Source organism: Fringilla coelebs (genome assembly GCF_963513975.1).
Source record: "Fringilla coelebs genome assembly, chromosome: 1".
NCBI lineage: Eukaryota > Metazoa > Chordata > Aves > Passeriformes > Fringillidae > Fringilla > Fringilla coelebs.
Window position 1 is genome coordinate 98,711,522 of NC_140028.1, and position 24,199 is coordinate 98,735,720.

The 24,199-nt window shown below is 38.5% G+C and overlaps 1 protein-coding gene across 1 annotated transcript in view; it reads right to left on the reverse strand.

The window, feature by feature from the left end:
- The window catches only part of CNTNAP2 (contactin associated protein 2), a gene marked incomplete at both ends in the record, with an annotated part of 998,227 nt that extends 976,741 nt beyond the window's left edge, over nt 1-21,486 (reverse strand). The window contains one exon of the mRNA XM_084204413.1: nt 21,390-21,486. Coding sequence (XP_084060539.1) covers nt 21,390-21,486 — 97 coding nt within the window. The remainder of the gene's footprint in view (nt 1-21,389) is intronic.
- Between the last annotated feature and the right edge of the window lie 2,713 nt (nt 21,487-24,199).

Genomic DNA, 24,199 nt, shown 5'->3' on the forward strand with positions numbered 1-24,199 from the left:
ATGATTATTGCTTTGAGCACAATGTCTATACATTATTACTAGATCCTTAATCATGGAATGCTATTATTCAGCTATAAATTATTGTTATGACTTATATTACACACATACTAGTTAGAGTGTAGTGCAGTTTTCTTTAAGATTGATATGGTAGATTTTTACAAAGATAGGAATGCAATGCGAGTAATATTTTAAACCTTAGAAGTGCGAAAGTAGGTCAAGTTCTGTGCCAAAATATATGTTGAAAACTGTTTTAATTATATGCTGGAATGCTGCAGAAGATTGCATTTACTTCATTAGTAAGCATCAAAACTGTGTTAGGTACATAAAATATTGGGCACTCTGAAGTCGATTAAATTATTGCTGCAACACTCAACACTTATTCACCATGCATCCAAAGTTTCTCCACTGCAAAACAATTGGATGAGATTTTGAACATCTTTTAAATAAAATGTTATCTATCAACAGGAAAACTATGAAGGCTGTCTATTTTGATGCTATGCTATGCATAAGAGAAAAGCAAAGTTTGTTACAATTTAAAAATAAAAAAATTCCCAGATCATCACCAAGTTGAACATGGATATCAGTATGCTGAAGATAAAAAGGAATTATTACAACAGTAGGAAAAAAACCCTCTGTCTTCCCATACAAAATTGGAATCTCTTTGACGATAAAGAAAAAAGTTATAGGGTACTGAGGCACAGTTTAGGCTATTGAAATATCAGGGGATTGAAAGAAATTGACTTTTGACAAATTGTTTATCTGAAGAGAGAATTTGTATAAGAAAAGTGTGAGGATGGGAAAACTAATTTAAAAAAAAATTCAGAAAAGATCAGCTTCCTTATCTGATTACAGTGGAATTTTAAATGAAAATATTTTCAAAATTTATCTGATAATGTGCTATTGAAAGGCAGTGTTTTCATTTGATTTCTGGTTGATTTTTGCACGATTTTATGAATAGAAACATTATATGCTTTGGGATTGTAAAGATCAGGTAAAATTTGGTAGAAATATGACAAAAAGGACAAAATTTCATGATGCTCAGCAGTTAAGAGAAGTGGGGAGTAAGAAGGAGGTTGGCTTGCTATGCTACTATTTTTAATTAAAATTTTCTGATCAAGAAAATAGTACAGTTGTACTCAATAGGCTTCTAATTTTCTATGCTTGTTTACTAAATGATCTGTTGAATGCAAAATAGGGGTTTGATTAATCTTCTGACTTATTCCTTGTACAAAAACTGATCTGAAGCATAATGTTCCTCTTCTTATTTGAAAGAGAAGCTTTCTTTCATATGTTTGTTCTAAAAAATAAGTATTCAGATGAAAATTAACTTCTAACCACCTGGGGAAAAATGTTGTCTGTTGTATAAATAGCTATAAAGTCACTCCCAAAGAGAAAATTTACACAGAATTTAAAAAAAAAAAAAAAGAACACCCATAACTATGACTATGACATACTGGTATTTAAAGATGGCATGAGAATTTAACAGCCCAAATACGCAGTTAAAAAATAGCCAAGGTACAAATGGATATTAATTTGGTGACACCTTCATTTGTTTGAGCAGCAAAACCCAGATAGCCATGTTTAAATCCCCAACCCTCTCAGTTCAGACTCAGTCTGGGGGTAACCCTTCCCCATGTGAATGTTAAAAAGATGGGGATAGGCAATTTTATTTACTGCGCATCAAAGTAAGACCATATTTGAGAAGCACTTTTCAGTTAGGTGGTCAAACTTTTGCTTCTATTTCTGGTTTATTTAACTCTGGTTTATTAGGACAACCTCTGGAAAGACCACATGCAATGGTTGCTAGCCAAGAGGAAGTGGCTGAAGTTAGCTGACCTGCTTTCCCAAATCCCTGGCTTCCTTACATTTAACAATCCCCTACTTAGTATCAGTCAACGCACATGTATCCAGTCCGTGATCAAATGAGTCCATCCTTAGGGTTCTGATCAGTTATAGCATCAACTCTGACCTTTATGAAGGGAGATAAAAATTCCTCCCGTGTGCTTGCAACTTCCTTCTCAATCAGTGTCAGCTGGACAACTCCCTGCCAAATGTCTCACTGAAACATTTCATCCATCTTATAATCACTCCTGGAAAAGGTCCTAGGTCTGCCCTAAAGCTCTTAACAATCAGCTTTAAAATTCCCAATTCTTTGCAACAAGATCTTTAAGGCACCAACCTTTGCACTTGCACAGAACAAATCTTTGCAGATCTAAAAAAGTCAGCTGCCCCACTGCAGCTAGATCAAAGCAGGAACCTCAACAAGAAATGGACTGCCTCTTGTGATGGGAATGAAGAATATCATGCTTGGTGATTCTAACTGCAGCTCTCATTAACTGTTCCCTTGCTCCCAGAAATTGAATTAACAATGAAATTAGTAAAGTCACCCAGTGGACTTGAATCTGCAATTGAGACGGGGAAGGTTCATATCTATTTCTGTGCGCAAATGAATGTCAGCAATCAATTAGGGGTATCTCTTAAGTCTTTACTGATCTTATGAGCAGTCACATAATCCAGCAACAAACTGAGTTATTCATATTGTCAACCTGGCTCCCTATGAATCATTGTGTGCCCTTCAAAGTAAAAGTGGCACTAATAAATTTTATCCTATTTTTAAACTGATTTCTAGACTCCTTTTTCACTGCCCAGTGGACATTTCAAGTAGACATTCCAAATGGACTTTTATTACTCTATATACACCAACACAGAGCTGCCTCTTCAACACCGCACAGCACTGAAGCTCTGGGGCAATTTACTGCTGTGTTATGCTGATACATCTCCTTGCCAAGATAGTCTTAAAACTTCCCAAATTTGGAAATATTAGGGATTTTCAGAAATTATACTTAACAAAGATGCTCATAGCAAGTTAGTCATGTAGCGTATTGCTGGTTTTTGGGTTTTTTTTTAGGGTTAGGATTAAATGTGTGACAGTATTTCTTGTTCAGACTTAGATGTTTATTAGTTTTTATTTATATTATATTCTTACAAACCGTGAGTTCTACAGTACTTCATGCTAACAAATTAAAAAAATGGAGCTGTATCTCTCTTTTTACAAGGATTTTTAAGGAGAAACTGTTTCCTGCAATGCAGACTTTTTTATCTAATTACACAATACCACCCAAACTCATGAAGAAGAAGGTGAAGAAGGACTAGTATTTGCCTTAAAACTTTCATCTTGTTTTATATATATTATTGTATTTTAAAACCTTTAAATTTTCTACCATGTGATATTACATACTTCTATTCAAACTATGCACCCATAATCCCAGTTCTATCATTCACTTTTGGAAGGTTTTTCCACGGCTTCAGGTCAAATGCAGTGTTCTCTTGGGGGTCAGTGCCTGTCAGCACAGAAAGTATAAAATTCTCAGCAACTAGGGTTCCAACAGTGTATGAAACATAAAACTTGGCACAAAGTACAGTAATATTTGACATATGGATGTGCAGTCTATTTCTGATGTAACAGTATGTCTGATGGTGTTAAAATCAGATTATTAAAATTATTAGAGATGCCTCTGCCCAAATTAAGGTGCAAATGTGACCATATGCCAAAGGCAATAACACAGATTTTATTTAGCAGTAAATGCGAGCGGGAGAGAGAACGAGAGAGAGAAAGACAACAGGACAGAGGGACAGAAAGAGAGTGACACTATCCACGAGTAGCAGGGGGTAAGAATCCACAGAATGCAAAATCTATTTGGTTTATTGTTACTCAGGTTCAGGTGGGAAGGACCACGTACCTCCCCTTAGGCAGGGAATTCTCACAGTGGATGATGCAATGTTGTGGATCTCGGGACATTTTTTGAGTCTTTGACATCTTCTGCCAAGATGCTGCAGTTGTCTCTCAGTTGAATCAATCATGATCCCTCAGCCAAGATGAATTCCTTCATCTTATGCCTCAATGTCCCCATCTCAATTCAAAGGGGAGTGATTATGTAAGAAAGGACATTGCCATAAGGACTTCCACCTCACAGGATTTACCTCTCATCAGCCTCTTCCCTTATCTGCAAACCAGACTTCCAACGTGACCAAAATGGGACTAAACCATTCCTTGAACCTGTTACAAGTTGCAACAATTTCAAGAAATCGCTGGAGATTTTGTCAAGTGTAACATTATTTTAAATTACAAAGATAATGACAGTCAATCCATTGCAAAACAGGAGTAGTTCTGACTTTCAGATCAGGGACTGAAATGTCTTTAACTGAACGTGTATTAATAACTATTAAAAATAATGTTAGATGCCTATTACTCTGCTGATTTTATAGACTGGAAGTGCAGATGCTTTAACAAACACTAGAGGGTAATTAATTTAAAGTTTTTCTGGAAAAAGATGTTGGCTAGGATTTCAATATATCTAAATATGTAAGATAGTTTCCTCTCAAAGACTCTGAGATATTCTGATACGAGATTATCATACTCTAAACTATCCATTCTTTACAGATTAAATTGCTAACCAATTAATTTAATTGGATACTATTCTGTTTTTTAAGCTCCAAAATTTTGTAAAGTCATCTGATATCAGCCAAAAAGTCATATTTAACAGTCAAAAAACCTCACCAAAAAATAACAGACAGTTCTACCTTCCATGGGTCAATCAAATCACTTACATTTCATGGCCTAATCTGCTGCCATTTTTAATGAACAGATTTTGTATATTCTGAAATTCAGTGCTCAGTACCAATTAGATAAATTAATATCTGCATCCCTGATTTGAGCAGAATGTAACCTTTGGAATTCTTAATAGTTAAGAATTAATTTTTGAAGGGCTCATTGTCTCTGTAAATAAAATTGATTACTAAAAAGAATAATAATTGTTTAGGAAGATTACGCATAAATCAATAAACTCTTAAAAAACCTTGAGTAAAGTTGATGATGTGTGTTTATTATTGTATTCCAAGAAGTCAATGTCTGTTATTTTCATGTAATCTTTTTTCTCATCTTCACTAGGTGTATGAGAGTAAAGTCTCTTATTATTTCAACCAAGCCACAGAAATTACACTAGCTGAGGAGTTGTTATTATTCCCACAAAATCAGGCTTTAGGTATGAAGTTGTCTTGGTTTGAGATACAGGTGTCTGCTGAGAAAGGCAGGAGCATCCCTCAGAATGGAAAATCTAAACCCCTTCCCTTCAAATTATTATAATTTGAGATTAAGGGGCTCTCAGGCAAAGATATGAGAATAGGAATAACAGTTCATTAGTAGTGTGCCTGATAAAACAAACAAACAAGAGCAATTACGGCACTGACACCAAAGAGAACACAACCCCAGCCCCGCCGCCTGGGCCGCAGGCGCTCGCTGCCCTTTGGTGCAGTTCCGGTCACGGCCAGCAGGGGCGCTGGCGGTTTCCGCTGGGCGGGGCAGCTGTGATGACTCCTCCGCGGCTGCAGGTGGCGCTGTGAGCGAGTTCAGGGAGCACACGGCAATGGTGGCTCGACCGTGACGGGAAGGGAGGGAAGAGAAGCTGTGCTTCACAAACCCCTGGGGCAGCTGATCCCGGTGGCCAGCAGGACTCTGAGGAGCCCCAAGCTGGGACAGCCCCAAGCTTTCAGCGGACAGCGGGTGCGAGGCTACAGTGCCGGAGCCATGCCAAAGACGTGGTGGGGGCGGGGCAGCAGTGAGCCGGCTCTCTGAGCAGGGCAGAGAGAGGCGAGCTGAGGGTCCCAGGTGCCTGAGCAGATGGTGAAAAGTCCCTCTTTTAGTGAGGCAGGTGATAATAAGGTCCTAGTTCAGTGGCTGCCCTCACAAGCAGAGCCTCACCCCACCCCACGGCAGAAGAAGTAGCTCTGGCTGGGCTCCAGTGGCAGCAGCAAATTCCCTTCTGTGAAATACAAAGCTGTGTTTCGTGTCTGGCACAGAAAGGAAATGTGTGTATTTGTGATTGCGATATGTATGGACACCAACCATGGGACGACTGCAAATTCTAATAATAACTGAGGAAAGTAAAGCACGGAAGAAGGCCTCTGAACCTAGCCTTTGTTTGCAGTTAACCTGGATTAATTTAAGAGCATTTGAATTACAGCATTCGGGATATTGCTCTTTGCTTGTAGTCAGGCCTTAAAGAGTGCTGTAACGGTAACCTTTTTAGGTATCATTTTGGAATATTGATTGTATCCTTGAAACTATAGCTTTGGAATGTATAGAAAGGAAATGTGCTTATCTCACTCCTTAACAAAACTGAGAAAAACAGCTTGAGAAAGGAAAAGGGACATCCTCAGAAGGATTTACAACTTCAGCAAGGGAAGCTGGACATCACTGATAGCCCTTGTAATAACAAGGGGGACCCACATCTGGGGAGTTGGACTTCACCAGATGGGATTCGTCATTGTTCTTGCAGAAACTGGACCAACATCTCGGAGGCTGCCACCACCATCTGGGGATCTTCTTTTTTTGGGACACACCCTAAGAAAAACTAGATCACAATAGTGTATAGAATTGTGATGAAAAGAAGTAGAAATAGAAACTGCTGAGAGAGCTTATGAGTACCCCTATAAATACTTGTAAGCCCAAATATCGGTGTGCAGTTGGAGGGAAAACTGCCTCCACTGTACCCAGCGCTGTTTTGCCCATACTTTACCATAATTAATTAATAAATTGATTGTTGCTTGAAAATTGGCCTAGTCAAGCTTCTTATTTATAACACTTCCCCAAGCAGCAGCTCCGACTGTCCTTCTCTGAAACCAGGAGAGTGAGATCCCGCAGCTGCCCCAGCCCCGTCTTTAGCAGTGCAGTTGGCGTGGTGTCTCTGCCCCTTGGAGAGAAACTCCCAAATAAGACAAGTGCAACCAGACGCCCTCCTCCCCTGAGACTGGCCACTTCTTTTGTTTCTCTTAAGTACCCAGTTGTTAGTGTTTCCCAGCCATTTATGGGGAACAATTCTATAAGTAAAAAGAAACAAAAGGAAAGAAACCTAACCCCCAAGAGAAGTCAATTTATCAGATTGGTTGATTATGTGAATTAAATTGAATTGAGACAAATCCAGAACAATGCAAAGCTTGTATTTGAAGAGGAATTCTGCACCTGAATCAGGTTCCTTCTTTGAAAATATTTGTGGTGCCTTTCTGGCAGCCATATTTCATAAATGCCATTTAGAATTCTAAGGGAGATTTTACTGTGTAGAATGTGGCTGGATTATTTCAGTATGGCTTATGAAAATATTACTGTTGCTAAAAACAAATTAGAGATCTAGCACTGAAAAAATTTGCTGCCATCAGCTATGTTATAAACACTGTTTTATGCACACCGCTCTCCTTATTAAAGGCATTGATAACACACAGATTTACATTTGAGGCTAATTCTTACAAATGGTTTGTATATTTATTCAATTCATATCCACAAAAAAGTAGACCAAGCATGCGATGAACAACAAAAATGGCAGAGAATTCGAGAACTTAACGAGCTCCAGGTTATCTGTCCCCTTCCACAGCCTCTGAACAGTTTTCAAGGAGCTGAACATTTTACTGAAGGAAGTCCTGATTCTTGCCCTTATGGTCTCCAATCCCTTCTATCATAAAACATGCCTCAGGATCTAGTCACATCTCTCAAATCTTGATGGATCCACCTCAGATATTAGTATGGATTTGCCTGCAGGAATATACAGAAAGAGGTCTGGTTTTTCCCTCTTGCTCCTCTGCCAAAATCAAAGGATAAGAATCTTCTGGAATATCACATAAGTATTTTTACTTGAATTAGTTGAAATATCTGCCTGAGGCAGAAGGAAGATGGAAGGCAAGAAAATAAAAACGTTTTAAGCATTAAACACCACTGCTGAAAAATAACTATATTCCTCATTAAAACTGACACCAGAACAATTTTTCTTTGATATATATAAAGTTTGAATGTTATTAGAAGTATTTATATCTTTATACGCTGAATTACTATGATATCCTTCATAGCTTTATGTTCATTTCTTTCTGCAATCAGAGTTATTAAAACAAAGCAAGGAATGCATTGATTTATAAGAACAAATAACAGGCTATACCTGCAAATAATATATTTCTTCTTGGGAAGTAGAGTATTGTCTTAGATGTGCATATAACCATAAAATGCCAATCATACCTCTGAAATTCCACCAAAAATTCTCAGCACTCCTCTAATCTTTATGTCTCTGTGTAAATGAGACAGTGCCAATAAATTCTTTTCAGTCCTACAATCAGACTTGAAATATTTGTTGTGGTTTCTCAGAATTATGATACAATTATTTTATAGTTCTGATGAAAATTCAGCCTAATTTTTCTTTGTTTTACATTTATCTCATTTTATGCAGTTACTCATGCACTTTTCATGTAGCACGCCACCTTACAGCATTTTGGGGGATGCACTCATACATCAGCACAATACAGGGGAAATGATACAGAGAATCTTGAGCAATCCAAAGGCAGACTGCATGTGCACCCTCATCGAGTAAAAAGAAAAATGGCCAAATTGATCCTGATACAGAGTTTAAGGAATATATGCAGGGACATGACTGATCTAGAAAGACTGGCCTCACTCCACTGAGTTCTGAATCTGAGTCATGTCCGAAATTTCAGTATTTACTTCCATCTCAAGATTTTTCTGGTTTGGTTCCATCTCCTGTTTTTAGATTTAGTGAGAAGAATTGAAGAAAACTTTTGGGTCATAAGTTTGAGGACAGAATTCTCACTCATTAGACTGTTTTTGATGTGTCTGGTTTTGTTATAGGCCTGTAATCTGAGTGTCCCTGTTTCAGTACATCAGAAATTATTTCCCTGGTCCTCACTGTCTGCAATTATATTTTTTAGGACTCAACAGTTGTACAAATAAGAAAAATACTTCTGAGTGAAGTATTCAGGTAATAACAGTTTGAGCTACTCCATTTCAGATTTAATATAAGACCAAAAGCAACTACCTTTCCCAGTGAGAAAAAAAATAAAATCAACTTCTATCTCTGAACACTCTTCACGTAATGAACACACTTCGACATAATGGTTTTACTGATATTTCATAGAAGGTAAATCTTCAGGAACAGAAAAGAAGTGATTTTCAAATTCAGACTATAAATTTCTCCATGACATCAAGAATTCTGAACTAACTATTCTTTATGAATATAGAAAAATATGTCAGTGAAGACTGGGAGGGGCATTTCTATGAGACTGACCTTAGTGATATAGCAAGTTGTTAAATTAAAAATTCAGAGAATCCCTAAAATCCAAATGAATTTTCTTTTCTGATTTGAAGCAAAAGCACGGACCAGGATAGAACACGTCAGAAAAGATTATATTACTTCCTTCTGTCTGAAACCAACAACCATGTTGCTCTAGCCTCTCCAAGGCCATGTTGTCGGGTGCTGTATAGTCTTCCTAGAGGACAGATTTAGATTTGATATAAGGAACCCTATTTTAGCAAGGCAATAACCTCCAGCAGTCCCTTACAAACTCAACCATTCTGTCATTTTGCAAAGCAGAATTTAACAAATACATTAAATTATGCAAAAAAACATATAAGGTTTAATTTTTCTATAAATAGAAATCATAAGAACTATTATTAGAAAAAAGAACCAAAATCACAGGTGTGTGTGTTGGGTTTTGTGTTTTGGGGCGTTATTTAAGAAATCAGAGAGGAGTTGAGGAGCAAAAGGAGACATACCAAAAGATTGCTACATGTAAGTGATGAATTTGCCAATCACATAGAAAAGACAAAAACATACAGTGTTAAGAAAATGAACAAGATTGCGTAGTTAGATCCCAAAGTGGCAGCAAAACAATTTCCATTCTAATAAAAGCTGACAAAGATGTTAAACAGAGGTTAACAAGGGTAGGCAGTTTAGACCAGCAGGGCAAGCTGTAACCGAGAAGGTCTCTGCTGATTATTGATGATTTCCAATAACCCTTGAAACAGCAAGGAAATTCCAGAAGGCTGAAAGAAACTCTGAAGTGCAAATACTGAAAAAGATGACCTGTGCACTTACAAGCCACTCCAACTAATATTGCTGCTAGACAAAACAATAGAACCTGATTAACAAAAAATATAAATGCTGTAAATGCAATTACTGAAAATCAACATAGATTTTTAAAGGTAGATCTTATCAAAGTATCCTGATCTTCCGAGGGCTTCTTTTTCTTTTTTTCCTGAGAATACAAAATTGGATCACAAGAAATTTACAGATATATGCATTTATGTCTGTTTCTGCATAAATTGCAATAATATGTATTTTGAATTCTGAAGGCAATTGAATGGCAGTCTACACTATTTTAACCAAGATTCAAAATGATTGTAAATGTGGCACTCTAAATATCTCCAAATGTAATTGTAACAAAGGAAATGAGTGGTTTCTAGTGAGAACTAGTGGAAATCTGATTTTCAGTCCTTCATTGCTTAACATCCTTATTATATGAACGGCAGAAAAATGCATAGTCTTTGAAGCTGAAGATGACTTGAAGTTTACACCTCAAAAGCTTGGGACAACTTAGCCAGCTGGTAAAAGGAAGCATTAGGCATTTCAATGTGACCATGTCTGAAGTCATGAACTTAGGGTAAAGAACATAGCTCCAGACCGGGACATTTAATGCCAGAAGGAAATGTGTGAAAACCCTGACAGGTATGTGACTTGGGAAAGGAAGACAAAAGAAACTGTACCTCTCTGATAAATGAGACAAGGCATCTGATGACAGCTGATATGGAGAAGTCTGATGTGCTCAGCAACATTTTTCCTCCAATCTTCCCTGCCAGCTGAACTTCCCACATGTCTCAAGGCCCTGAATATAAAGGCAGGGACTCCACTGTGGGAGCAGACCAGATTCAAGGCCATCGGAGGAACCTGAACATAGACAAGTCTATGGAATGCATCCCAGGGTCCTGAGGGAACTGGCAGATATAAGCAGTTCTCTATCACTTCTGAAAAGTCATGACAGTCAAGCAAAGGCCCCAGTGTCTGGAAAAGGGGAAACATTGCACCCATTTATGTAATGTGTAAAAATGGATACTCTGAGAACTGCCAGCCAGTCAGCCCCTGTGCCTAGACGGTTCATGAAGCCAGATTCTCCTCGAAACTCTGCCAAAGGGTACGAATGACAAGGAGGTGTATTAGGGAAAGTAAACTTGGTGTCATGAAGGGCAAATCATGTGTGACAGGCCTGGTGGCCTTCTACAAATGAGTGACTCTATTGGTAGATAAGGGAAGAGCTTCTGATGTAACCTACCTGGCCAACGACACAGTCCTACACAACACCCTTGTCCCTAAATTGGAGAAATATGGGTTTGATTTATGAATTGTCAGATGGATAAGGATTGACTGGACAGCCATGCCCAAAATATTAATGGCTCAAAGTCCAAATGGAGATCCAAATGAAGATGCATGTTGTCCTTCAGGAGTATTGGGACAAGTACAGTTAAATGTCTTTAGTAATGACCTAGACCATGGGACTGAGTGTACCCTTAGCAATTTTGTGGAATGAAACCAAGCTGGGTGGTGCTGTTGATATGACTGAGGGAAAGGACACCATCCAGAGAGATGTGGACAGGCTTGAGTGATCTCATGAGAACCTCAGGAAGTTCAACAAATCCAAGTGTAAGGTCCATCAGCTGAGTTGGGGCAATCCCCAGAAGCAATACAAACTGGGACTGAATGGATTGAAAGCAAAGAGGGGCTTGGGGATATTGGCAGATGAAAACTGATGTAAGAGCCAGCAATGGACGCTTGCAGCTGAGAATGCCAGTAGGATCTTGGAATGCATAGGAAGCAGCGTGGGCAGCAGGTCATGGGAGGTCACACTGCCCCTCTACTCTGCTGTCCTTAGACCTGGTATGGAGAACTGAGCCCAGCTCCGGGGCCACTCCGAGTCCACTTGACAGAAGAATCACTTTGACATGTTGGAGTTTGTTGACATGAGGCCCACGGAAATAGTCAGAGGGCTTCTCCCTTTCGTAAAGAGAAGCTGAGAGGGTTGGCGTGGCTTATCTTGGAAAAAAAGGCACCAGGCAGACCTTATATAGCAGCCTTTCCATACTTAAAAGGGGCCTACAAGAAAGATAAAGAAATACTTTTTACCAGAACAGGTACTGATAGTATGAGAGGAACATTTTTAAACTAAAGAGGGTAGATTTAGATTACATGAAAGGATTGAATCCTGGAATAGACTGCTCAGAGAAGCTGCAAATATCCCATCCCTGGATGTGTTTCGTATCAAGTTGGACAGGGCATTGAGGAATCTGGTTTGGTGAAATATGTCCCTGCCTGTGGGGTGGGGGACAAGATGACCTCTTCCAACCCAAGCCATTCCCTGGTTAATTGATTCTATGATCTGTTGTCCTGGGGTGGCTTTATGATTCTTGTATCCCCAACTGTCTGTTCTGTTTATGGTGGTTATTAAGTTCTGCACCCTTAAAACTACATCTGAGAGTGAAGGGGGGAGAAGCAGAAGCAGTGGAATGTCTGAGGTGGCTGTTTTTGAAATATAAAGATAAGAGTTTCATCTTTATCTTCTCTGAGACTTCATTGTCTGCAGCATGGACGGACAGTGGAAGACAGCTCTCCTTTGCTTTTAGTTAGTTCTTAGCTAGATGAGGCAGTGAAATTCCCCAGACTGTGTTTTTTCTTTTTCTTGAGACTGTTTAAATCTGCTCTTGACTGAAAATTCAGAAGAACACTGGCAGCTCACACCTGTGGCCTACCAGGGCCTGGGATGTGGCATTTTCCAGTGCAGGAGGGACTGATGAGAGACGGAGCAAGCCGAGCTATACCCCATGACAAGGACTTTCTGAATTTGCCATCTCTTCAGAGCAGTGAAAGGTTTTATTGTTTAATATTATTCATTGTTTATGCTTGTGAATACTTTGCTTGTTAAATAATCTGCTTCTTCCACTTTTCTCCAAGAAAATTTTCCTGAACCAGTAGGGGGAGGGGCTTCTTGAATTTGCTTTCTAGAGGGACCCCTTTGGAAGTTTCCTCCCAAATTTGCCCTAAACCAGGATATCTGTAAAGCAGAAAAAAGTAGTAATACAATCAACCATATCACTGTAGCTTGGTTGGATCCTTTTTGGCCTTATAAATTATGAATATGTAGATTTGGAAGCATAATTCACTGACAGAATTCCTCTGACACAGTTTTTTTCCATATGAATAAAACCTATGCACTGTACTGACCTAAACTCTAAAACTGCATTTTATGAATAATTATAAACAGAATTAATAAAAGCATTCCTTATAATGATATTCTAATAATTTTGTTTTGGAAAAATATATCCTAACTTCATTCATAATATCTGATTATCTGATTTAACAGGCCAGGATTATGGCACAGCAATTAAGCAGTGAAGGAATTTCAATTGAGTTATTACCTGTGTACCTAGCTTTCACAAACAGATGAATTAATCAGGAATCAATGAAGACAACCTCCCTTAGTTTCAGGCTCAGCAAATTACTCAAAACAGTGATGAATCAATGAGAATCCAAGAGAAGCCAGTGGAGCCAGTTTATTGCTAGAGGAAAGGGTAGGGAGAGATGGGGAGAGATCTTAAAAAGAGTAGGGAGTAATATGATTAATAAAATTAGAAAGGAGGCATGTGAAAAATGAATTAGGAGCAGAAGCAAATAGGTGTGTGATCATGTGATGTATATTTTTTGGAAAAGGGTTGGAACAGTAAAGGATACCTTCTCTTATCTAGAGGGAATTTTCTATCACTTCTAACAGCTTGGCTGTACCAGGGAAGAAGCAGGTAGGACATTCATCATATAAGTGACAATATGCCCACTAGCATAATTTTTTGGATGTAAAACCAAAGGAAAGGACATTAGAGAGTACAGCTTGCTGAAGACTGGGAGCAAGTATCCAGCAGAGCCTGCCCTGTACAGGATGTGCTTCTGACTCCATTTCTCACAGAAGCTTACACTTTTCCTAATGCACTGCTAATGCTATGGACAGGGCAAGCTACTCTCTGTGACTCCATTCCTCAGCAGAATAAAATAAATAGGTTACTGTTATCGTGTGGGAGGAAACCTCAACCTCTGTTCAGCACATTCCTCTCCCTTTTTTACCCATAGCCCAGAACAATGGTGGATGCCATTAGTTTTAACCTCTGACTGTGTTTTTAAATTAACCAATTATCCTTCTTTTTTTTTTCTTTTTTTTTTTATATATTTGAATTTTTACCTGTGTTCAGTGAAAAAAAGCATGTACTAGCCCTTCCTATGTTTTACTGAAAATGTGAGAAGAATCTAAAGAGTTTAGGAAGGTATCTGTGTTTGAAACCTGGGTCAACAGGGTGTAAATTTAGGTTTTTTTGTTTTCCTGTGTCTTGGCTTACTTGTTTTTTTGTTTGTTTGTTTTTTGGGTTTTTTTTTTGTTTTTCCTGAACCACAGTGCTCCTTCTATTCCCACAAGGTGAATAAAAACATATTTCAATTTAAATGCATTTCAAAGTATGTTCCAAGAACTTTACCCCAATGATACTTAAAACCAGTGATATGATATGAAATGGTGTGAAAACCTTAAATATATTGAGGTTGCCTTTACTGCTGCATTTTATCCCACTGCATTAGGCCCTTAGACAATAATTCTTCCTTTTCTTCTCTGACATGCCTTCCATCACAGGCTTTCTGCTGCCTCTTATGGTAAATGGACCCTTGCAGTCTCCTCAGCTCATCTGCTGATCTTCTGTGTTACCTCCCTGTAAATTCCAGGTTTTCATTGGGTTCTCAGTAAAGACCAGTTTATGTATACAAGATGATTAAGCAATAAATAAGAGACATTTTTATCAATATTTAAGATTTAAGAAACCCAGACAGTGACACTTCTCTAGACTTGATGCAAAACAAAAAAAAAGCTTTTTTTTTTCAGATTATTCAGATTATTGTAGAAACAGAAAGCAGAAATGTAGCATGTATATAGCTGACTTCCTTGGGCGAAGGTTACAGAATACTAAATGACATAGCAGTTTTACAAAATCAAACAGAATATTTATGTTATATTTAGACAGTCCCTAAATTTCTACAAGAAAAATTACTTTCTCTTTAAGCTGAGACTTAAATATTCTAGATAAAAATAATAAATGTTCATTCAAAAACATCACATTTCTTTGTGGGATGGAAAATCCTTTGGTTAGAGCAGTAAAAATGTTTTCTGGCTTCTAGAAAGTATTTTTAGCTGCTTATTTTATTTACACATTGAAAGTTGTAACCTAACTTGAGCTTCTACCAATACAAATGCAAAACTGGCAACAAAGTTCCTAGCTATATTGAGTCGATTTTAGTCACTGATTTATTTAAAACATATTTTTGGAGCGCATACACAGCTTAAAATAAAATATTTGATAAATATTTCAAATGGTGGTAAATATTAACATGAAGTAACGAGCCATATGTGTAAATAAGTTTGCCAGTCCCCAGTGGACTTAGCATGACGGCTTGCTGAGTTAAATGTCTGAAAGAACCATATCTCCACCAAGAGATTGTAAAGTCAAAAAAATCTCTAGACTTTTTTAGGCAGAGGAAAGAGGTAAATGTGAATGTCAATATCCTTTTCTGCTCTGAATTATCTGCTGTTCAACCTTAAAGACCCAATCGGAAAAGGCTGGCTACTGCTACAGTGAAGGAGTACTGAGACCATTTCTGAGGTAGGAAAGGTCTCAGCTCTGTAAAGCTGCTTTAAAATTGCAGAACTATCAAAACCAAGTGCCCAAGTTCTTTGTAAATGGTAAGCACAGGACTTGGGAATTCTTTTATTATATTTATAATGTCTTCAAAGTTGGAAATGCAAGTGGCTCAAAAGAATTGATTGCTGATTACTGCAATTTTCTACTTCACCAAACTTAGAGATTTAACATGTTCTGCAATTACCTGGTAGTCTCAGATTATCTACCTATGCAATGCCAATGAAGTTCCTGGATAAATGAAGTGCAATACAGATAAAATCAATGTTCATTCAAAGGCTGAAGTCTGAAGAACTTTTTAAATAATTTCTAGTATTTCATACTAATGGACTGAATTATGAACTCATGACAAAAAACATAAGCACACTGTGGCACAACTTCCATTTCCTTCAGTGCCAGAAGGCTCAAGCTAGCGGACTGCTCTCTTTATCCTACAAGTCTTCCTGGTCTTTTAAAGAAGGATCTCATTTCTATGTGGATTTTGGAAATAACCCTATAATTCTAAATTCTATAAAATTGTTAAGACTAAAGAATTTGCAAAGTCACTAATCATCTCATCTGATGAAGAAGACTCCTGTTGCTTCTCTAACATTTCCTAGTTGAAGTTTCCTACTTTACTGGATCACATTTGCAAGTCCTTGTGCTTTTGTAAGATGAGCATGACAGCTATTCAGGACGTAGGGTAGGGGAAGACCTCAAAATTTAACCAGTTATCTTATTTTGACCTATGAATCAGATCATGCAGAGTGAGATCAGCTTTTGAAAATCTAGTAAAAAGAAAATGTAGAAACTCCCCCATGGTTTGTGCATAGTTTGCTATTGTCCCAGACAGTAAAAATTATTGTCCCAGTCTTAAAAATTCCTAAACAGTAAACATGGTATCTAACAATTTAAAGACTTAGAGATCCAAGTCAAAAGTCCTGAAGACCATCTATAGGAAAAACTACTGTCTGAAACAGATCCATTGTAATTATTCAAGAGTTATTCCATTTGAGTTATTCAAGAAGAGGTACAGTCTGATGTCTAATGCATTATATGTACATAATTTCCTATCACAACTGAAGCAACTGAAATAGTCTCCTGTGTTGAAAGTACCTGAGTAAAAAAAAAAAAAAGAAAAAAAAATATTTCTCATCTCCTTGCAAAAGAAACAACCAATGTTCAGAAAAAAGTTTTCAATTTGAAGTCTTTAAATTCACCTTCAAACTATCTTTCAGACTGGACTACTTATTAAAGAGCTTTCTATGCCTTATTTCATATTATTGCACCAGAATTTAAAAAAAAAAATAAACTAAACACACGAGCAAAGCACAAACAGCCCAAGAAAAAGCCAGTTTTTAAAACAGTAGTTTAATGGCATTTACAATTGATTTAATGCCCACTGACACCAAACTTTTAATCAGACTTGCTCTATCTAGATGAATGTCTGCAATTAGGTTTTATGCAATGTTGCATACACAAAAGTTAAAGACTTTGAAACTTTGGATTTTCAGCACTGACACGGGCTATAGCTCCTGACACCAATTTTGAAATTAGATCAGACTATTTGATACTGTTTTATTCATTCACATATAAGTTAACATATTGCTCAAGAAAAGCCAATTTATTTAGAGTCATGATGAGTAACTCAATGCAATGTGGTTAAATAATAACAGTAACTCAGTAACTCAGTGCAATGTTGTTAAAGCTGTCACTTGTCTGTTGAATGTGAGTTTTATTATGTGGTGATGAATAGCACATAAATAATAATACAATTATACTATGATGGATGTAAATTTTGTTCTAATTTCTAGCTAAAGTGTTCTAAAAGAGCAAAAGAGAAATAATATGTTTAATGTTATGAAATTCCATGAACTTAAAAGAGAGCTAGGCCTGCAAATTAAAAGTTTAGTATATTTTTAAGTGCTTTGACCCCAAAGGTAAGAAAAATTATTAAATGCTAAATGCACATGAAAATGGTTTGGTATACTTGAAACTAAATTCTGTGAGACCGTTGTGTTAACTTCAAGACTACAAGACCTCAACTAATAAATGTTAATCAGTTATTATACAGAAAAAAAAATGGAATTGATCAGATTTAGAAAAATATCATTATGTATGAGACATTATCTGGAGGAGAACTATTCCCCAAGTGTGAATCTAATACAATATATGACACCTCATATGCCCAACATAGGCACAGAACTTTCACTGGATCAGGTTGCTCAGAGCTCCACCCAACTTGGCCTCTTAAAAAGGACTTTCTTGTACAATGCCTTGCTCTTTCAAAAGGGACATTACTCCTTTTCAGTACTTTCCCCAGGAAAATCAGGGTGCCATGAAGTTAAAGGTAAAAGCTGTACATTTTTTCTTTTATGTATCTTAATGATTTACTATACATGCCCCCCTTTTGATTTCTGCACCAAGTCTTGTAATATGGGCTCTAACTTCAACTTGAGCAGTGGTATGGGACATACTACAGAAGTATGAGAAGTATCAGAACTAGAAGTTTTAATAGTTCTGTGCTCATCAGGTTTGCATCGCATAAAAACAGATACAATAAAAACAAAACAAACCTAGCTGTGAAAGATAATTACTTGTAAAGTGAATTCCTTTCAGAGAGAAGGAGACAATCCAATAATTAATACCTTTAACATTTTTATTAAGTAACAAAGTTGCTGCTTTTTGTGTTTGGGGTTTTTATAGGAATACAAATGAGAGCTAGTCTGCCCATATTCATATTCTTATCATTCCATCTTAGCCATGTAAAGGACTATAAAGCACTAAATTTGTATTTTCTGTGTTACTTTTTATCTTGTGATGACCTCTCCTGGTTGAGCTGTTCATTAGCCTTGATTCTAGAAGGGTGTTTTCACCCTTCCACGCTTATTAAAAAAAAATAAAAATTGCAGGAATATGAAGAATTTATTGCCAGGGTATGAAAACAAGACCATGAATAGATTGACAGCAAGATCTGAGCCTTAATGTGTGTGATACTGTATCACAGTGTATGTTTATTATACTAGAGAATGGGCTTTCAACACCCACTTCATCTTGAGATAAAACTAAATGAGATTAAAAGGTTTCAACATGATCACTTCTGAATCATCTTCTGAGAGATTCCATTTTAACTAGAGATAGATTTACTTTGGAAAGTAAACAAACATTTGAGATGAAGCATATTCACATCAGCAATGTCCAATTCTATTCTTTCTGAAAGCTGTATCTTTTTCTATGCAGCACAAGCAGACCAGACTGTGAGAAAATACTGAATAGCAAGCTCATATATAGGGATTTGCAATGCACTGTACACCGTAAGATTAGCATACTTCCTAAAAAATACTGTAAAGAATAAATTTGATGTTGCTAATAACTTCAAAGCCAAAACATAAAGTAACAATGGAGGAGAAAATGAAATAGTGGTTGGAAATAAGTTTTACATCACATTTGCATTTCACATAGTTTTTAATTGTTTCAGAAGGATTCCAAATATGAGGTTCAAAATCAGCAGAGAGGAAAAAAAAGGAAAAAAAAAGGATGATGAAAACTAGGTATATCATCTTGTCAACAGAGAACAAAATTCTCCAATCCCATTCACAAAATTCTCCAACCCCAATCAGTTGTTGGCAAAGTTACAAACAACCCCAGAAAACAGAGCACAGTGACAAAATACAGTACAGTGACAAGTTTGCATAGAAAAGCATGCAACAGAATAGCCAGCAAAGTGGTGCACCAAAACAGTGTGACACAGCACTGGAGTTCCCAATGTGGCACCAGCTCTCAAGCATCCATAAGCCTTTACAAGAATTTTCAACATGTGCTGCAATGTGAACAATCCTTTTGTAAACTTAAGGCTGACGTGTACTTCTAGCTATATTTATGTTTCCAGTAAACAAATCTAGTTCCATTTCACTTTAAGAAGTGAGTCAGAAATGAAATAAAATGCCACTCACTACATAAGTAGTATAATGTATAAGCTCTTGGTAGGTGAATTATATAAAGAAATTTTTGAATAGCCAATCATCAAGATGGGAATGTATATTACTAAACTGTAATTAAAATTATGTATATCCTCCATTCCTGGAATTCTGGGTATAGTGATGTTACTACAACTATTAACTTCTCAACAAACTTCTTTCAAAAGTTAAAGATTTGTTTGTTGGGAAATCAATACCCCACTGTAAGTCATTTTCAAGTTATACTATAGCCATTAGTTGCTGAGTGACAAAAACAAACAAAAAAAGCTCCAAAACCCTCTTAGAGAAAAGCAGGGACTTTGTTTTCAAAGAACAGATTTCTGACAACCTAAATCATGAATCCTCTCCCCCACACATTCCTATTATGCAGAGCCTGAGAGATGACCATGAAAAATAATACTCCTAAGAAAAATTATGTAGCTGGTCAAAACTAAGAAGTAAACCTCAGGATCAATACTTCTCCTAATTCAAAGGAAGGAAAACAAGTGAACATACTACAGCCTCTGAGACCTAGATAACAATGCAGACACTGCTATACATATTTGTTGACACACAAACAAATATGCAAGTGCATGTAAATCCTGGAATAACACTTGCTTTTCAATAGGTATTAGATGAGAACAGATAGGAACCCACTAAGAAAGCATAGCAGTGCTCCAATTCCCTAATCATTGCATTGTTCATTCCACCCCCCCAGGGAAACAATTAAGCAAACAAATAAATAGAGTGATCTACATAGATCTCTATGCAGTATATACATTCTATGCAATTCCCTACTTGGTCAGTAGAATCAACCCCCATTCACATGTATGCAATCCCAGCACATCTATCCGTAACATTTCAGGACACTTCCTTCCTCTGTAAACAGCCGATCAAGCCAGCAGTGTGATGATGATAATATAAAAATGCACTGTTTCATTTCAGTATGCATTTCAAAAATACTTGGCAATTGGCAAATGTTTTACATAGTCTGAAGAGAAATAACTAAACACTTAATACTGACATCTACTTGCAAAATGTTTTGCTCAAAACTACAGCTCAGTGCAATGTTAAAGATTTGATCCACTGAAATCAATTAATATGCTGTCATTTTTATACTGATAGCAGAATCAGATTCTGTACAGGTGCTCTACACTCCTCTAGTCTGAAGTTCAGCATTTCAGCAGATGTTTGATCATTTCTCTACTATTTCTACCTCGCTAGGAGGGCAATTGATGGTCTCCTCTAAAATACCTTTGCTCATTCTATTATGGGCGGCAAAACTTTGCTCTAAAGAAAAGCTGTCCTGGCTCAGTTCCCTCTCATCAACTCACAATCATTCTTTCCTCTTCAAATGAGACAGAATTTTCTCTTGCTGCTCCTCGATAAAACACTAGTTAGGGAAACTGCTCACATCTCCTCTTTTCCCTTACAAAACTGTGGAAGTGCAGTACTTCCAAATGCAAATTGCATCCCTTCCAAGGAAGATGGGAAAAACCAAAACAAACCGAACCGACTAGCCAAACAAGAACTATCCCCAAACTTTGAACAGCTTCTGATTTCTTTCCTCCTCTGACTCCATTGCAGAACCAAGATTATATCACAGAGCAGGTTTCTTTCAACTTTCCACACCAGCTACCACTGAAATCACCAAGGAAGATCTGATGGGGAGCACCGCAAACAGTATCAGAGCTCAGTGCACACATACGCATAGAAAGAAAAATCAAACACAATCAAACACAATATTCATCAGCAAAGCAAAAATAATCAACCTCACAGAGTTGTGGGAATTTCCCTCTGGCTTAATTCAGAGCTGAAATTCTGCGTGTTTCTTAGTAAAGGGTACTTACGAGATGCAGGCAGAGCAGTCCTGGCTCTGCAGCTAATGCTGATGAAAATCCAGAGGAAGAGAGCTGCCCTGCAGCCAGCTCGGGTAAATACAACCATCCTTCACTTCCTGGCTCCCTGTACTCCAAATGCCAGCCGCAGAAGACCTGCTTTTCTCCACTTTGGCCCCCTTCGCTCTCTCTCCTTCTCTTCCTCGGAGGAGGTGTCGAGGAGGTAAAGGGGGCAGGGCTTTACCTTGGGGTAGAAGCCAAACCCCCTCTTCGTCTGCTATCTTTGGGTTTGCAGCAGCAGGATAAGTCCCGGTACTTTTCTTTCCCTTATTTCTCTGTGTTTGTGCGTGTTTGTTTCTGTGCCTCCTTCTCAGAGAAAGGGGGAAAGAAAAAAAGAAAAAAAAAAAAGCCACGAAGTATCAAATAACAAGGATTGTAGAGTAGAAAAATAAATAATTAAAAAAAAAAAAAAAAAGAAGATCAATCCCCTAAAAGACGTGGGAGGAGGGAGGGAAAAGGGAGATGGAGATGAAGGGAAGGAAGAAAGGCGAATAAAGCAGTTGGTGCTGCTAATGCTGCTGTTGATGCTACCACTGCAGCTGAGCCCTTCTTCCTGTACAGAGGAGCGCTGCTGAGAGAAGCTTGCAATAACCTCCCAGCTCAGATATATATACACAGTGTACGCGCACACACAGCCCGGCAGCCAAACACACACTCACACAGAAGCAGGGAGAGGGGAGGGAGGGAGAGAGAGACACTCCCGCAGCACAGAAGCAGGCTCAGAGCCTCTCTCCTCATGTATTTATCATCTTCCAGCAGGAGGAAACGCTGCCACTAGCAGCAGCAACCTTCCTCCTCCTCCTCCTCCAAAAAAAAAAAAAAAGAAAAAAAAAAAGACAGGAGATGGGAAAATCCTCTCCCCTGCGCTCCCCTCCCCTTCCCTTCGCTTCCTCCAGCTCCTCCTTCTTCCTCTGCGCCCCTCGAGCCTCCAGGACCCCGATCGTCCTCTCTTTCCTGGCTCAGATGCAGAGCCGGGGGACGGCGGCCGGCGGCGGGGATCGCGGCCAGGGCTGGGGCGGAGCGGGGCGGGAGCCAGTGCAGGGATCGGGGCTGCGGGAAGGTGGAGCGGGGCCGGGCGAGGGGGGATGGGGATGGGGATAGGGATGGAAATGGGGATGGGGATGGGGATGGGAATGGGAATGGTGATGGGAATGGGGATGGGGATCGGGGCCGGGGCCGGCTGCGGAGCGGCGGGGCGGTGTCGCGGTGCCGCTGGAGCGGAGGCGCGGCGTCCCTGCTCGCCCCGCGGTCGGTTCCTGCCGCCCTCCCCGCCGCTCCCCCGCACACCGCGGCTCCCCGAGCTCCAGCCTGCGGGGATCCGAGACAGGTGGCCAGCAGGCAAGTCCTCCGAGCGGTCCTAGATCTGGTGGGGAGCGAGCATCATCCCGCCTGCAGAGAGCTGGGGCTGCAGGAGCCGCTAATGCAGATGTTGCCATTCTGTAATTAATTCTCAGCTCGAGAGCGAGCCAGGAAGCAAGCTGCATTGAAGTTTCACTGTGGTTTTCACCTACAAGAGATGACGGAGACAACCTGGCCATATCCCAGCCTTATGCTTTAGGAATGGCAAGAGTCTGACTCTTCTTTTCCATCCTTCTTCATCCCTCCTGCCATTGCCCTTAAGCAGCTAAACTGAAAGTTACTGCTCACCAGATACGGTAGAATAATGAGGATAGGGAGTTATTAATGTATTATTTATTCTGCAATCAATGAGGCAAAGAAAAATGAAAACAATTATTTCTCAGGTGTTATATAGAGAAAGCTGAGAAATGGAGAGGTATAATTTCTTTAGAGGAGCCCCAAAGCAGGGATAAATTATTTTCAGTGACTAATACACATGCAGTTAACGAGTACCTGCTGTTATTTAGTGACTGTGATGAAGTGGTTAAGACCGTGTGTAAGATGAGATTTTCAGAAAGGCCTTGGGATATTAGGATCCTCAGTCCTATGGAGTACAGTGCCTATCTTTTAGGTCACTTTGAAAGCTCATCCATACGTAATATGTGATATCCCAGGAGAGCTGTGGCCTAGAGGTTTGAGCACAGCCCAGGACAAAGCTTAAATGCCAGTCCTGGGAAAAGTGTTTCTCTAATCTTGTCCAACTGCCATAATTTTTCCTCCTTGAGGCTTTCCCTGCCTTGCCTTATCCATAAAGAGTATTAATATATCAATATTTCAAATGCTTTCATAGAAGTAATGCCAATATGTATACAGCAAATATGAAATGAAAGAGTGCACTATGAATAAGTTTTATTATACTTATTGCTGGTTTTGAAAGAATAAATATTTCCCTAGAGACTCTGTTACCTCTTCCCCGCATTATCCTGAGCTTTTTGCAATACCCTCCCCTTTCTTTATAACCCACAGATACATTTTTATGTCCAAGTAATCATTAAGATATGTGAGTTTTTTTGGGAATTAACTAAGAACCAAATATTAATTAGTGACATTAAACTTGTTCAAAAATGCCTCGTTCCTTAATATCTTTCTTGTTTACATCTTCTGTTCCCCTCCTGCTGTATATCCCACAATTTTTCCAAGTTCATTAACCTACATTTTCTTTTCTTTAGCTACCACTGAAATGGTAGAGCTGATCTATTATCACAAACTGACTGCAAATATTCACAGAAAAAAGAATGACTATGACATGTAAAAATTTCTACCACCTTCATTTTGAATTCTTGAAACCCTTTCTGTATTCATTGGCCTTTATAATTCACTTGAATAAGTAATAGACAGCTTCTTTGAGTAAGTACTTAAAGGAT